This window comes from Megalobrama amblycephala, linkage group LG6 (assembly GCF_018812025.1).
Source record: "Megalobrama amblycephala isolate DHTTF-2021 linkage group LG6, ASM1881202v1, whole genome shotgun sequence".
Classification (NCBI taxonomy): domain Eukaryota; kingdom Metazoa; phylum Chordata; class Actinopteri; order Cypriniformes; family Xenocyprididae; genus Megalobrama; species Megalobrama amblycephala.
In genome coordinates, this window is record NC_063049.1 from 37,255,607 (window position 1) to 37,272,752 (window position 17,146).

The 17,146-nt window shown below is 35.5% G+C and overlaps 1 protein-coding gene across 7 annotated transcripts in view; it reads right to left on the reverse strand.

Moving 5' to 3' along the window:
- The window catches only part of znf385b (zinc finger protein 385B), a 150,580-nt gene that overhangs the window by 22,138 nt on the left and 111,296 nt on the right, over nucleotides 1-17,146 (reverse strand). For all 7 annotated transcript variants that reach the window (XM_048194492.1, XM_048194497.1, XM_048194491.1 and 4 more), the window contains one exon: nucleotides 2,728-2,838. In XM_048194492.1, coding sequence (XP_048050449.1) covers nucleotides 2,728-2,838 — 111 coding nt within the window. The remainder of the gene's footprint in view (nucleotides 1-2,727; nucleotides 2,839-17,146) is intronic.

The following is a 17,146-nucleotide window of genomic DNA, read 5'->3' on the forward strand; positions in this document are numbered from 1 at the left end:
TGTGAGTCTTAATTTGATATATAATCAAAAATAATCTGTTCAAAAGAGTCCTTCATGGAAATTTTCATTCATGAAATGGACTACAATGTTACTACAGTGTGTAACAGTGATGGCAATGCAAAATAAAGATGTGTTGTCAATTTATTGTCTTCCGCAGAGTCTTTCTCTTTTAAAATATTCAATATACTGAAAGCTCACAGCCAGGGTTGTGCAAAATTCTGAATGAAGAGCATTGGCTGACTTTGAAAATTCATTAGTGTGAATTTGAATTGAAAATGTCATGACCCAAAGGGAGTTGAACTGGAATGACATAAATTGAAATTCTCTCAGTAAGGTCAATAAAGCTTCAAACTTTAAAGGTCCCGTTCTTCGTGATCCCATGTTTCAAACTTTAGTTAGTGTGTAATGTTGTTGTTAGAGTATAAATAAAATCTGTAAAATTTTAAAGCTCAAAGTTCAATGCCAAGCGAGATATTTTATTTAACAGAAGTCGCCTACATCGAACGGCCAGTTTGGACTACATCCCTCTACTTCCTTCTTTAATGACGTCACTAAAACAGTTTTTTGACTAACCTCCGCCCACAGGAATATACAAGAGTTGCGTTTGTAGAGTGTGTTTGTCGCCATGTCGTCGAAACGCTGTTATTTTCATCCCGCAGTCCAATCACCGGGTCTGATTCTGGCTCAAATTGATAGGGTAAAATTAAAGACATGTTTACAAGAACACTGAGCGCGTGCATCTCCACGTTATGGTAAGAGGCGTGACCTTTCCGGGCAAGGAGCGCTAAGCTGCTGTCGAATCACAACACAGGAACCGCTGGCACAATCAGAACTCGTTACGTATTTCTGAAGGAGGGACTTCATAGAACAAGGAAGTCATCAGCCCGTTTTTATGACAGTGGAAACAGCGGTATACAGATAAGTAAATTATGTGAAAAATACTTGGTTTTTTTACACGCGAAACATGAACACATGTTATATTGCACACTATAAACACAATCAAAGCTTCAAAAAACCACGAAAAACGGGACCTTTAAGACTTTTTATACTTGTCAAACAAGGCTTTGTCAAACAAACATTCAACTTAAAACTCTAGTCAAAAATTAGTTTTATGAATTCTTTTGAATTTCAATTCATCAATTAATTTACTCGCATTCAATTCCAAATTGAAATTCTGAATTCTATTTGGTACTTTAATTAAAATTAAGGAACTGAATTGGAATCGGAGACACAACCCTGTTCACAACAAACAAACATGTTTTTTTTTTTTTATTTGGCCACAATTCTTGATGCAGAAATCAAGAAGAGTTCATAGGACCGAACATCATGAAAATAATTAGGATTTTCATTTTCATTCATTCCAGCATTTTTATAAAACGAATCGGTTCTGAATAAGAAAGACTCTTGATTCCCAACCCTATGTAAACCCTTAAGGTGATGATACACGGGGCAACTTTTTGAGCAATTTTACTGGACAATGTTGCCATCAATGGGCAACCTGGTGAGACACAGGGCAACTAATTAGGGCAACGGCAACAGCTGGCAGCAACTAATCAGAGAGGAGTAAATCTATTGCCAACCCAATAAATACTTTATTATTAAACACTTGTTAGGGACTTTACTTCATCATTTCAAATATTTTCTTCATTTTTATTACATATAAATGCCTTTCCGATCTGATTTGAAATGGGAAAAGGCAGAAGAGCGAGTTTGGCAAAAGGCAGATTCGAACTCGGGTCGATCGTGTCAAAAGCTACTTTCACGTGCCATACGCCCTACAGCCTATGCCACTACAGATGTTAAACAAAACACGTCTTTTTTAGTATTTAACTGAAAACATTCGATGGCTAAATTACAGCTTACACACATTAAATTGGATTCCCTGTTTTGGGTTGACACATGACAACTTACCAGCATAAAAAGATATAAGCTCACTCTCCTTTTTCTTCGCTCCACTGCTGCTGAGAGGCCGCCATCATGTTTGAATTTATTTTTTTTTTAAATCTCCAAGCAGGTCACGTGATCAGCTGCTAGCATTCTGATAGGAGGATCTCAAAAAATTGCCCACGATGGATCTGAAGTATCCAGATAGAAATTTGTTGCTCACTCTCAATGGGAAAGTGCCCAAGCAACATTGCCCGGCAACATTGCTCAAAAAGTTGCCCCGTTTATCATCACCTTTAGGATTTTGTATACAACTAACAATATAAAAAATGTATTGTAAAGGTGTATTTTAGTATCTGTGCTGAATTATACAGTGCTTAAAGAAGGGAATGAGATAGAGCACTGAAAAACAGCAAACATAACAATTGATTTAATGAAACGATTTAAATGATCCAGTATGCGTCTTGTCGAAAATGGCTGAGAAGTGTTCATTAAAAGCTGGCTGAGTGAACTGGCAGCATCACGTCTGATAAAATTACCATACATTAGCGCACTTACCTTGTTTTGTATGATTAATGAAGAGCGTTGGCACTTGCACTCTAAACGGCTGTACTGGGGCTAGTTTTAATCAGCCATCGGCGTGCAGAGCGAAACACAGAACTATAACAGCCACTTTTACACAAGCAGGGCTGGCATGGGCTAAGATCACTTCTCTTTCCATATTTAAGAGAAAAGGGTACACTAGAAGGAGATGCAGCACATGCACAAACCAAAGACAAACATTTACACACCCACATATAAACACACACGAATAACCAGAGAGAGTTGGTTTTTTGTACTCACATCTGAATTAAAGCGAAGCTGACAGATGTTGCAAGAAATAACTAGCTTTTTCTTGGGAGGAATGGAGACTCCAAACGTGTGGTTGATTACCGCTTTCTGGACGGGGTCCATCTGGAAGACAAAGAGCAGAGGAACATTTAGGGTGCTTTCACACTAGAGATTTTGGTGTGGACCAGAGTCTGTTTGTCGTCAGAGTGTGAATCGTTTGGCTGATGTCAAAGGGGTTTTCTAGACTCGGCTGTACATAGTCTACTTAAAAAAAAAAAATTGGTTTGGGGTACAGTTTGCAATTGGTATAAAGGTAATATGTCCAATTTGTGGACATTAAATGCTATTAATAATGTTTAATTTGCATGTTTTCATGCGTCTGGTCAAACTGTCATACAAAGCACTGCTCATAACTAGCAAGGATACAATAAATTTATCAAAAGTGACAGCAATACATTCATAATGTTACAAAAAAATATCTATTTCATATAAACGCTGTTCTTTTAAACTTTTCAAGGAATCCTGAAAAAATGTCTCACAAAATTGTTTACACAAAATTATTAAGGAGAACAACCGTTTTCAACATTGATAATAAGAAATGTTTCTGAAAAATACAGATTTGCCATCACATAAATAAATTACATTTTCAAAAATATTCAAATAGATTTGGTTGTTATAAATTGTAATAAAAATTTTTAAAAATTCAGTTTTTACTGTATTTTTGATCAAAGCAGACTTGGTGAGTACAAGAGACCTTTAAAACATTTCAAAATATTACCAACCCCAAAATGTAACAACAACAACAACAACAACAACAACAATAATCATCATTTTTATATATGCTTCAGGTTAGTTCTGTTTCATGACAATTAATTTTAGATTTCAGATTATTAAAAATGTTTTATTACTAGTACAAGATAACTGAGGAATACAGAAGCAATCGACTGCATAAAAAAAATTAGATTTGTATCATGTAAACCTAAAGACTCGATTTCATGTCGATTTTGTGGCAATAGATTTGACTTTCCAACTCTGCTTAACAGCTGCTTCTATTTCAATACATCCACAGGATGCAAGCGCCTGTGTTCTTTGCACGTAAAGTTTGGTACATTCAAAGTGACACAAACATGAATAAAACAGTGAAGCCTTGTTACAGTGGTACACAGCTGCTGCTAGTACTCGCAATGCAGTTACACTGATGAACGCACCACGCTTTGGACCAAAAAGTATAATTTGCAAGGAGACACTGAACTAAGTATGAAAATATCATTAGAATGAGAGTTAGAGAGACATGAATCAGACACACACAGAGTGTCCTCTGCATTAGTCAGTCTCCACAACCCTGAACACTAGGTGGAAATGAGAGCAATAAGGATCCCAAGCTGCAGGCAAGACAGCTGTTTAATGGTGAGAATCAATGGCAGCCTTGCTGGTCTCCTGGGCTCAACCTGATAGAAATAGATACTCTGATTACTGAACCAAGGAGGATGAAGACAGGAAAGCAAAATATGAACACTGCCACATAAACAATGTGGATTTGATAAATTCTGAAGTTATGCCAGCTTGATAAATTCTGAAGTTATGCCAGCTTGTTATCCTTTAATCAAACAAATAATTTGAAATCCAAGCAAACAAAAGCCTTTTATAAACCTTTTACAAATATGCACTCATTTTCTCCAATTAAGTCCTGAATGCTCATAATATGACAGGAAAATGACAACAAATACACTTTATTACTGCAACCCCAAGAATAGCTTGGTTTTCAACATTCACAGGCATGTTTTAAAATCAAATGAAGATTTTGTCTTCTGTCTCTTGTGTGCTGAATAAAAACCTCCAAACAAAAGGCTTCTATTTTATAACATCCATGGCTTGTCTGTAAGCGCAGATGGGGCAGTGCCAAAAACATAGACTTCTATAAGTAAAGTAAAGTAAAGTGACATGTGAAGGCCAAGTATGGTTTCTGCTGGTATTGAGAATTGAACCCACAACCTTTGGGTAACCAGTCTGACTCTCTAACCATTAGGCCACAACTGCCCTATATAAACTGAATCAATAATAAATTGTAAATGAGCTCAGCATTATGCAAAAAAAAAAAAAAAAAGATTCAGATTTTCTAGATTAAGTGGTAAAGTAAGTGGGATATCTTAAAATTTAACGTATGGCTTTGGCAGGTATGTATAATGATGCTAAGCCGGACAGCGGGTGCCTAAGCCCTCTCCAGCTCTACAGCGTCCCCCAGTTTTCCAATGTAAATCTGTGGTAAAAAATGGAACTGCAGCACGCTCTAATTGAGACCCTTTGGGGCAGATTTGGGGCTTGTTTTCATGTTACCTTACATAAACCTCGCTCCGCTCCAGCTATGCATGTATTAGTTTGTATCAGGTCAGTAAAAATGTCTGTTCTTCCAATGCGGACTAGCGTATCAAATTAATGAAAGTATTAATCCTTTACTTTAAACATACTCTTGTGAATATAGTTCTTTTGTGTTTGTTTTATGTTTGTTCTGAGAATAGACATGACTTTCTTTTCCTCACCAGAATTCCTCCATAAAACAACATTCTGAGGCAATAAATACTACATTATGGCAATTATTAGATCGCTTTCTATGCGTGTGTCGTGTGTACTTAAAGCCTGTCAATCAAAATTAGAGCACCACCCTCAGGCTGAATAACGCAAGGACTCTAGACCTCTGACAAAAGTGTGTCTGTGTCTTCAGAGATTAGAATATGAAGTTTACAAAACGTTTAACATAATCTGGAGCTAAAACCCAGAATCTGCTCTACCTAAATTCACGGTCAGGAGCTGCTACTTTTTGATGATTTGAAAAAAGCACACGTTAAAAAAACAATAGCTTTTTTCTGTAAAGCACAAAAGGATCATTTTAAAGAATCTTTATGCATCTAATTTCCATATAGTTCACAGTGAATGTTTCCACTTGCCACAACTGAATGTGAAGTTGCAGTTTGGGGTCGGTAAGATTTCTTATGCTGTCTTAAAAATCTCTTATGCTCAACAAGCCTGCATTTATTTGATGCAGTAAAACAGTAATATTGTGAAATATTATTATTATTATTTAAAAGAATAGTTTTCCTTTTTGATATATTTTAAATTTATTCTTTATTCCTTATTTAAATGTATTATTATTTGATGGCAAAGCTACATTTTCAGCATCATGATTTCAGGGTCTTCAGTGTCACATGATCCTTCTGAAATCATTCTAATATGCCTATATTGTTTTTATAGTATATGCCTATATGGTGGTCAAGAAAAAAAATCTTATTATCTATGCTGAAAACAGTTGTGCTGCTTAATATTTCTATGGAAACTGTGACATGTTTTTTTTGTTTTTTTTTTCAGAATACTTGGATGAATAGAAAGTTTAAAAGAATTTATTTGAAACAGAAATCTTTTGTACACTGTAAAAAATGACCGTGATTTTAACAGTAAAAGACTTTAAAAATGCTGCGGTGAAAAATTGTCAATTGGTTTACAGAAAGTTTCCGTACTATATATGGTGAATAACTGTAATAGATCTAACGGTACATTTAATGTAATTTTACGGTAACATACCGTTAAATTCACAGTTTTTGGAAGTGAAAAATAACAATTCATTGTAAAATTTACAGTGAAAAACCGTAAATTGACATTCCCACAATTCCCTGCGTGACACTTCACATTTGATATATTTTCGTTGAAATAACTCTGTTTCTTCTTAGTTTTTCTCATTTTTTTCTAATCAGTTATGCACATTAGGGTTTTATGTTACATCTAATGTTGTTAAATTAATGTTTATTGCATTTTTAAAATTTCATGCATGTTACCATGATGGTGTTTAGTGTGTGTGTGAATGTGTGCACCTTCTATATGTTAGTGTTGTCCTTCTCAGCTTGTGGAAAAGCTGCTTGTGATGAACTTTGATTCATCATGTGACTCTTATCACCACTGTGTTTGGTGACTGTCAGTGTATTATAAAGGTACAAAACAGATATTAGTACTTCATTAGGTTGGTAAATTAACATTATATCAGTTAATGAAATACGTTATTTTACCGTAAATTTAACACTTTTTTTTTTTTTTTTTACGTTGCTACTGTATTTTTTACGGTAAAGTTCTGGCAACCACAGCTGCCATTATAAATGTATATACTGCCATTTGTAATTAATTTAATGTGTACTTTCTGAATAAAAACATGAATTTCTTAAAAAAATTAATGTTAATTAATTAAATTAAATTAATTAATGACCCAAACTTTCAAACAGTATTGTAAGTAGAATAGATGAGATTTGAGAGCTGGACAGAAATAAAAGATTTTCAGTGAATAACAACTGTAACAGCAAAATAGTGTCCCTGTTCAATTAATTTATACATAAAATACTTTAATTTAACAAATAAAAATATGCCAAAAAATTGCAATTCTTAAAGTTGCAGCAGAAATAATCAGAAATATTGGTAAGGATTATTCAGTAGTTTCTAACTGTGGTAGGGACACGTTCCCGTTCTGTCCCAAATCTATGCTCATGGATCTGAGAATTTAATGAGACAAGAAAATAAACGGACAAAATTTAACAAGCTCCGAAAAATGTGCTGTGCAGCATCCAATAGGATTACGCACAGTGTTTCACTACTTCTCGAAGCCATGCATGAAAACCTGGCACGAGAGAGCTGACTTCTGAGTTTGCCTCCAAGTAATTTAACCATTTCACACACTCACTACAGCCGTCTCTCTTAGCAGGAAGGCATTTCATAGCTCACCTGAAATACAATACAAAAAAATAAATAAAAAAAAATTGTATATTCAACACAATTCTGGCATATTTTACCTGGAGCAAATGGAGAGTGTCCATAGCGCACTTTTGTGTGAAATCACAACTGAGAGAGGAGTCCAGTGGAGAGAGAGACAGACAGAAACGTGGTGTAGCTTGTGCTCCGGCAACAATGCACTGGAGGTTTGTTCTCACGGCAACACCTCTCTCTCTCTCTCTCTCTCTCTCTCTCTCTCTCTCCCCATCTCTTAAAAACACACACGCACGCTCGCTCGCTGTCACCCTGCCTGCCTGCTGATCCTCGCATCTCAGGCTGATTAGCTCTGAATAACTGATGAGCTTGGGTAAACAGGAGTCAACTCTACACAGCGAATTCTGTTCACTCCTGATAAGAGTTCGTATGAACTCGGTCCATTAAGAATTTACATCAATCACCCTTCAGGTCGGATGGATTACACCCAAAGTCTTGACTTTATTTAACTTAAATGTATGTTTGGAATTTCACATTAACTAAGATGTTTCACTTAATGACGTCTCAAGCCCCGTTTACAGCGACAGCAGTTAAATTACTGAATCATTCGAGGTCTGCACGTGCCTGTGCTACTGGTTTCTAGTATTGAAAGCTTTGCCAATGTATAGAAATCAATTTCTGCATTTCTGCAGTTTTCCCCCACAAAGTTTGTGTACAACTTATTTGCTGTCATTAAATTATTAACATACATATTAAAATATTAAAGGGTTAGTTCAACAAAAAATGAAAATTCTGTCATTTATTACTCACCCTCATGCTGTTCCACACCCATAAGACCTTTGTTCATCTTCGGAACACAAATTAAGATATAGGTATATGACTTTTTCATCTACAGCAATATAAACAACACTTTCAAGGTCCAGAAAGGTACTAAAGACATTGTTAAAACAGTCGATGTGACTGCAATTGTTCAACCTTAATGTTTTGAAGCAATGAGAAATGAGGTTTCATTAACAAGGTTTGGGAGGAGCAGGTTCAGATAATTAACCTAATTAGCACAAGTGGATAGCATTCAGTTAATCAACTCAACCAACGACAAGAGATATAAATAAAGCAGACTTACCTTTTTACCATTTGACAGTTGATCAGCATCTCTCCTCACTTCTAGTTCTATCAAATTTTACCACAACTGGGGGGAGTATTCTGGGTTCGGGCCAAAATTCCGAGCTCTCCCCCCGGACAGCACGGCAAATACGCATAATATATATATTTAATTATATGTAAATGTGAACTTGTGAATACTTTTTGTGCGCAAAAACAAAACAAAAATAACGACTTCATTCAACAATAGCTTCTCTTCTGTGTCATTCTCATATGTTGTTTACGTTCAGCGCTTCCAGGTTCTACGTCAGAATGCCGACTCATTATTGACTGGCTCCTGTGTCAGCATCACACGCATGCGTCTTGCTGCTCACATGTGCAGCTTTGGCCAATACTGAGCTGGCATTCGGACGTAAACATGGAAACCTTCACTGCACTTACTGCGTCACCTGCGTACGGATAATGACAGGGAAGATAAGAAATTGTTGAGTAAAGTTATTTTTGTTTTGATTTTTCAATACAAAAAGTATTCTCGTTGCTTCATAAAATGAAGGTTGAACCACTGCAGTCACATCGACAGTTTTAACAATGTCTTTAGTACCTTTGTGGACCTTGAACGTGTTGATTATATTGCTGTCTATGGACAAGTCATACACCTCTCGGATTTCATAAAAAATATCTTAATTTGTGTTCCGTTAATTGAAACACAAATTAACGTTAGTTTTATTTTTAATTTATTTATTAAAAATAAATTTGAGTTAATGACAGAAATTTCATTTTTGGGTACTAAAATGTACCCAAACTAACCCTTTAACACACATATATATATATATATATATATATATATATATATATATATATATATATACACACTGTTCGGTACAGTTTTCAGTACAGCAGGTGGGGAGAAAACTAAGCATAAAATTGCTTTTTTTTTTTTTTTGTTAAACAGTGGTTTACTGAACAAATTGTGTTTTTGTCTTTAAATATGTTAAATTAAATTATAACTAAAAGTTTCTTAAGGATAAAAAAAATTATCTCTGCTAATGCTTTAAACTATGTTGGGAGCCATTACTTGAATATTATGCTACTATATTACTAAAGGTTAACAACTGAGCTCAAACTATTAATTTCAATTGCTTGCAATTGCTTCTTTAATTCAACTGCTTTTTATTTTTAGATAAAATTATCAACACTCAAATAACAAATTGTATGCAAACATGTAAGCTGCACCTAAGGCAGTTTTTGCATTAACTTCTAAATGTTTTTACTCCAATTCGTTATTGAAATATAATAATTTCTACAAAGTGGCTGTCATATTCACAACAGATTTATTTAAACATACATTAAATAGCCTAATCAGGGCATCACTAAAAGGTTAAGTAAAATATAATGATTATATAGGCTAATACAGTATTAAAGGTGCCCTAGATTCAAAAATTGAATTTACCTCGGCATAGTTAAATAACAAGAGTTCAGTACATGGAAAAGACATACAGTGAGTCTCAAACTCCATTGTTTCCTCCTTCTTATATAAATCTCATTTGTTTAAAAGACCTCCGAAGAACTGACCTCAGAAGGACTGTTACGTAACAGTTGGGGGTGTACGCCCTCAATATTTGCATATGCCAGCCCATGTTCAAGCCATTAGACAAGGGCAGAACGTCTGGATGTGCACAGCTGAATCAACAGACTAGTTAAGCAAGCAAGAACAATAGCAAAAAATGGCAGATGGAGCAATAATAACTGACATGATCCATGATTACATGATATTTTTAGTGATATTTGTAAATTGTCTTTCTTAATGTTTCGTTAGCATGTTGCTAATGTACTGTTAAATGTGGTTAAAGTTACCATCGTTTATTACTGTATTCACGGAGACAAGAGAGCCGTCGCTATTTTCATTTTTAAACACTTGCAGTCTGTATAATTCATAAACACAACTTCATTCTTTATAAATCTCTCCAACAGTGTAGCATTAGCCATTAGCCACGGAGCACAGCCTCAAACTCATTCAGAATCAATGTAAACATCCAAATAAACACTGTACTTACGCGATTAGACATGCTGCATGACGAACACTTTGTAAAGATCCATTTTGAGGGTTATATTAGCTATGTGAACTTTTTTTTAATGTTGTTTAAGGCAAGCGCGAGCTCTTGGGGCGTGGAGCACGAGAATTAAAGGGCCACACACCCTGAATCGGCTCATTTCTAATTATGCCCCAAAATAGGCAGTTAAAAAAATGAATAAAAAAAAAAAATCTATGGGGTATTTTGACTTCACAGACACATTCAGGGGACACCTTAGACTTATATTACATCTTTAAAAAAAAAGTTCTAGGGCACCTTTAAGCAAAAGAGTTCATTTCTCTAGCGAACTAACAAACTTTGGACACTGAATGGCTTTTCAACATACCTTCAGACGTTCTTACATTTTTATTCTGTAACTAGTATTAAAGAGGAAGAGATGATCGCATTCACTCGCGCTCCGCGCTCGCGCTGCCAGTTGAACTGAGGAGCCTGTACAGTGATCACGCCGCATCAAAGCGTGTCTAAACGGCATTTTCTGTTGAAATTTCGTGGACAGAATTTGAAGGATGACACTTTGTTTCTTATCGAAAGTAACAAAACACAGAGCTTATTGCAATTATTGGTGGTTAATGGTGGTTAGGCTACAATGTTGCAATGTAATGCTTCGGTACACACATGCACCGAACTGAAAGCCCTGTACCGAAACGGTTCGGTATGAATACGTGTACTGTTACACCTCTAATATATATAAATAATATATATATATATATATATATATATATATATATATATATATATATATATATATATATACACACACATATACATGTAAATTATATATAAACATATATAAAAATTATGTCATCAGTAGCACTTCTGTGAGTTAGGCCAGGTTGCTTTTGCACTAATTGTGAGTTCATATGACCCCAGACTACCTTTTCAAGCAGACTTGGGTGCTTTTTGCTGATGCCATTTTATCCTTGGATAAGAGTACAGTGCTCTCTATTTGATTAGGGGATGGTAAAGTGGACTAGCAGCCATCCATTCATGACCTCTGTGGGTCACTAATGCAGTTCCTCACCGCTCTGCTGTCTACAAACCACAGTACAGAAACCTCCCATGTCGATTTTTTAAAGAATCCAAAGTCCATAGTTGCAGTCTGTCAGTTCTCTGACACGCTACCTGTTGTGCATGAAAGCGGTAATCTGTAATTAAAATCTCGCTCTCCCACCACAACAAGCACAACAGCAATCAGTGCAGGGAAGTTACAGGCTAAAGATGTAATGACTGTGGGAGATGGAGGGGTCAGGAGAGAAGATACAGCTGGTGGGATTGCTGTGCTCCTCCTCAGCATGTGGCTAGAGCGTCCTGATGTGTAATCAAAACCTGGCGTATGGGACGTAGCTCAATCTGTGGTGCTGGAGCAAGTTTTACAAAGGGGAAAACTGAAGATGGATGGGTTGCAATGTCCCTTTGTGGCAAAAAAAAATGAGCTCATGAATATTAATCATTTTGCTCTGACATTGCTCAGAGATTTCAACACTGAAATGTCAACAATATGATTTCACATTAAATGGTCAATCAGTTTTTAAATGTCAAACGTCAAAATACTATGAGACCAGAAATAACATATAAAATCAGAAATGAATAAATGTAAATAAATGTTAAACCATCAGAACTGTAAACTGAATTGCTTCTGAATTAATTCAGTCTTTTTGCTCAATGCAAGAGAACGTGAATTTTACTTTAAGTAGTTGGGTTTTTTTTTTACGCAAATTCAAATGTAAAGTTTGCTGTCTTATGTTTGATCTGTCAAGATTCAACACATTTTGTTGTTTTGATTTTCCATCTGCATTTTTTTTTTCTTCATGCATGAGTAAAAAGGCAACTTTAACTGTTTGAAATAAAATCAGATACTTAAACAAGAGCAAATATCAGCTAACAAATAACAGCCTATTTCAGAAATGTGCTTTTATTCTGAGACAAGAGAGGTTGAGTAAATATTTTAAGGCCACACTGCATATAGTCTTGCATAGCTAGAACTTCTGACTTCATTGGATAAGGACTGCCCAGAGGCCATCTGACTGACATGTAAAGTAACCAATCACAGTTCGCTTTGTTCAGCGTCATGTTTAGGGGCGTAAAAATATAAAGTCGATGTCCCTACAATAACAGACCAGCGTGTAAAACTCTTGGGAGTATTTTAAAGAGTCTATGTCCATAATACTTTTGAAAATCCAACAGTTAGTTGATCCTGATAAAGCACTCATTGTCACAGTTCCATGAGGGGGTTTGGCCTCAAGGCATCTTTGTTTCCAGGTGGACCGTTAAAGAACGCGACACACATGTGCTATATATATCAGACGTTAAGCCAGCGGTCTGTGAGCGATCTGTGAACGTCTGAGGCTGAGACTACATTAAATAGAGGCTGCAAAGGGGGCAGACATGAGCACTCTTCAAATGAACTCAACATGACCGTTTCCATCAGTAACAGTTTACCTCCTATACAAACATACACAATGACATCACAATTTGTGGGAGGAGCCCCATCTCATGAGGGTTACCTTTCAATCAGGCATTGTTATTCACATTAGCTCGAGTGGAAGAGACACCAGTCATCACTGTCAAATCAATTTAAATTACACTTCACTGTCATTCACCTCCATTCTAACATAATTAAAAATCTATCAAGTAAACACATTAAATTTGACAGCACTCACACACCTGCAATGTCAGCAAAGCAAACTAATGCAAAAGCAGATTATGACGCAATTAACTTGAATTACTGACATTATATAATCATGCAAATCTTGTGTAATTCTCTTCAAACTGTTGCTAAGCCATGACATTAGTTGACCTGAAAGAGAAAACAGCCCGAGAAGCAAAGAGTTTACTCTAACATCCACTATGGCATCTCTCGGGACAACACTGAGAAATCAACAATCTCTCTTCTTTCTTTCTTTAAATCTTTCTCTTTCACTGTCTCTGAACCTATTTACGAGCTCCCACAATGATATCTGTAGCTCTGTAATAGCAAGAATATCTTAAAGCGAGTCGATAGCTGTGACCTTGCCAAGGCCAGAGACTGTCTCTGAAGCACAGAAAGAACAGCAGATGGATAATGTGGTGCTTCTCTTCATGGCTGAGAACACCTGGCTGAGCACAAACCGGCCTCAGTCTGTTGTGACTCTGGCAGCATTGATTTCAGTCATAGAGAGAGAGAGAGAGCCGTGACTATGCCCCGCTGTAATCACGCTGGGATCCTTCGTCGGGCGCAGTCCTCTCAAGCACATAAACACAATCACACTGATGACTAACTCCTCTTTATCCAACACTGCCTCAACTGCCTCCATCGCAGAGACTTGTTCAATATATTTCACAAATTATGAGACAAATTAGTCCGTTTCCACTTTCTGTTGTTTTCATTTGTGTTCATTATGGTTGCAAACTGAGAATCGGTTCTTATTCTGAACTGGTTTCAGTAGCTAAACCGTATGATTTTTGTAAATCACAAAACAATACAATAAAAAAAGGAATCAAATAAAAGCTTTCCTGGCAAAGAATGTTTTGAGCAAAGTTTTAAAAACAGCTAAATAAATAGCATCCCTAATGTCAGTTGGGAGAGAGTTCCACAGTTTTGGAGCATACATTGAAAAGGCCCTGTCACCCCTGGATCGTAACTGTGTTTTGGGAACAGCTAGACCGTGCTGAGAAGATCGTAAATTGCGAGTTGGCATGTAAGATCTGCCAAATACTGTGGAGCGAGACCATGCGGTGCCTTGTATGTAAGCATTAGGATTTTAAAATCTATATGGTATTTAACAGGGAGCCAGTGCAACATCTTCAAAACAGGAATTATATGGTCGCCAGCCCTAGCCCCAGTTAAAATTGTAGCTGCTGAATTCTGCAAGTATTGCAATTTGTTAAGAGAGGACACTCCAACAAGGAGAGCATTGCAATAATCAATTTGTGAGAAAACAAAAGAATTAATCAATTTTTCAGCAACAGAAAAGGACAACATAGGCTGAATACATGCAATATTTCTAAGATGAGAAAATGAGGTCTTCACCGTGTTCTGTACAAAAGGCTCGAATGACAAAGTGGAGTCAAAGATAACACCAAGATTTTTTAGTTTAATGAAATAAAATGAAAATGAAAAAAAATAATAGCTAGTACAACACATCAGTACATCTTGCATGCAAAAATGAACTGAATGGCTCCTATGAGCCGGGTCTGTTCAAAAAACTGATCAAAACAACTCACATTTAAGTCACAGTTACAGAAAATGTTTGGTCATACTACAATGTAAAAAATAAGTTCAATAGGTTATGACAACGTATGTTTTTACATTACTTTAACTCATCAAAATAATATTTTTTTAAACTCTTTTTATGAGTTATACAAGACAAGATTTAAGTCAGATAAATATAATGTAAGTTGAAATGACTTATATGGCTAAGTTGATACTTAAAAATGGAAGGCAGCAACTTTTTTTTAGGTGAAGATGGATGCTAATTCTTGTTTACCTTTTTTATATAATATACACTACAGTTCAAAAGTTTGGGGTCGATTTTTTAATGTTTTTGAAAAAAGTCTTATGCACACCAAGGTTGCATTTATTTGATAAAAAAAAAAAAACAGTAAAAACAGTAATATTGTGAAATATTATTACAATCAAAAATAACGGTTTTCTATTTTAATATATTTTAAACAGCAATGTATTCCTGTGATGCAAAGCTGAATTTTCAGCAGCCATTGCTCCAGTTTTCAATCTCACATGATCCTTCAGAAACTTTCTTATTTCTTCTTATTATTACAGTTCATAATGGTTGAGCTGCTTAATATTTTTGTGGAAACAGTGGTATTTATTTAATAGGATTCTTACTGAATAAAAAATCTTACTGACACCAAACATTTGAACAAAATTGTATATAAACAAAATATAGTAAATTGAATAATAATAATGATTTTATTTTATTTATTTATTTATTTTTATGTGTGCTTTGAATTGTAAATAGAATCATTAAGTGTATATATGGAATGTATGTATGAAAATACAATGTTTAAATTCTTCATGATTCCCATCTCTAGTGTACATAATATTGTTATCTCCAAAAGACAAAGTTTTTTTTATAGATATCGTGTTCAGTAAGAAGGTGCTTAATAGCAGCTTGGGAGGACTTGCAGGCTTCTCTGCATGTGGAGTGGAGGAAGCACTAATTATACATAAGGACACCTGCTCATAATGTTCCACAAACAGTCGGCTCTGACGGTGTGCCAGGAGAGGCATATGTCAGGGCACACATGCATAACTCTTTGACACAATGGCAGTTCTCTTTTCTCTAAATCTCTCTGTTGAGTCATTCCTGTTATGCAGTACTTCCTAACAAGACATAAATAAAGAGCTAAAGTTGGGATAAAACTGAAAGACTCAACTTGAAGATAATTTTGATATTTTTCAACTTTCAAAATGATGATATCATACCAATTTCTGTGATTTTATCAAAAAGGATAAAATGCTTTTGATAAAACAACTAATCTCACAAAATATCAAAGAATGCATCACATTGGCCACGTACTGTAAAGTTTAAGAAGTGACAACCGCATTTAAATACGGGAGTGAATCCCCTAAATTATTGTTCCGTGTGTGTACGGAACGTAATTCATTCCCGAAATTGCAATGATCGACACCATGGTAACCATTGAAAAGTTCTGGCATCTTAAGTGTTTGGTTTCTGCTATTTTTGACAAAAGTAATATTACAGCGACGAAAGACTTATGTTCTGCAATTTTAATTAAACCACTGTTTACAGCTCTGTAAACTGTAAACGCCTATAGGCGTTATATTTTGTTTCTGTTTGGAAGGCTGCACAGCCGTGAAGTGTTGCCATGTCCACTTATTATAAGTGTCTTTGGGCTTGTAGTTTGGGTTTGGTTCATAAAGAGATCAAGTTTATGGGGATAATAAAGTGGGCAGGTGTGGATTGCAATATTTTGGTCTTTTTTTTTTATATAAAGCATTTGGATTTATCTGGGCTTATTATGGGCTTATTTACTGTTTTTTTCTAACAAGATCTGGAAACACAAATAAATCAACGCTCACACCACATGTGTTTTTTCCTGTGGTTTTCTTGCTCCACACATATAGAAGAGAGACACATCTTGCATTTAAATACGTCATTAACAACTAATTGTTTAGTTCGGTTCCGTACTCACTGTGTATAATTTTTGTAAATGCGGTTGTCAGTAGTATTTTTCAGTTGTAGTTAATTCGGTTGTAGAATGCAGTTGTCACTCCAGTAAATTACTGAACTGTGTGTGTACAGAAAGGGATTAAACACTAAAAAGTGAACTGACAGCCAAATTAACTGTAGTGTGTACATGGCCATTGTTAATACTCACTGAAGCTTGTGCTGTTGTTTTCCCTCCAAAATTATGTTACTTCCTGGGGGATGAAGTCTTTAAGGAAGTGAATTTTGTAAATTGATATTACTACAAATATAAACTACTATGATTTTATTAAAAAAATAGTTTAATGTTTTATTCAATATATTAAGAGA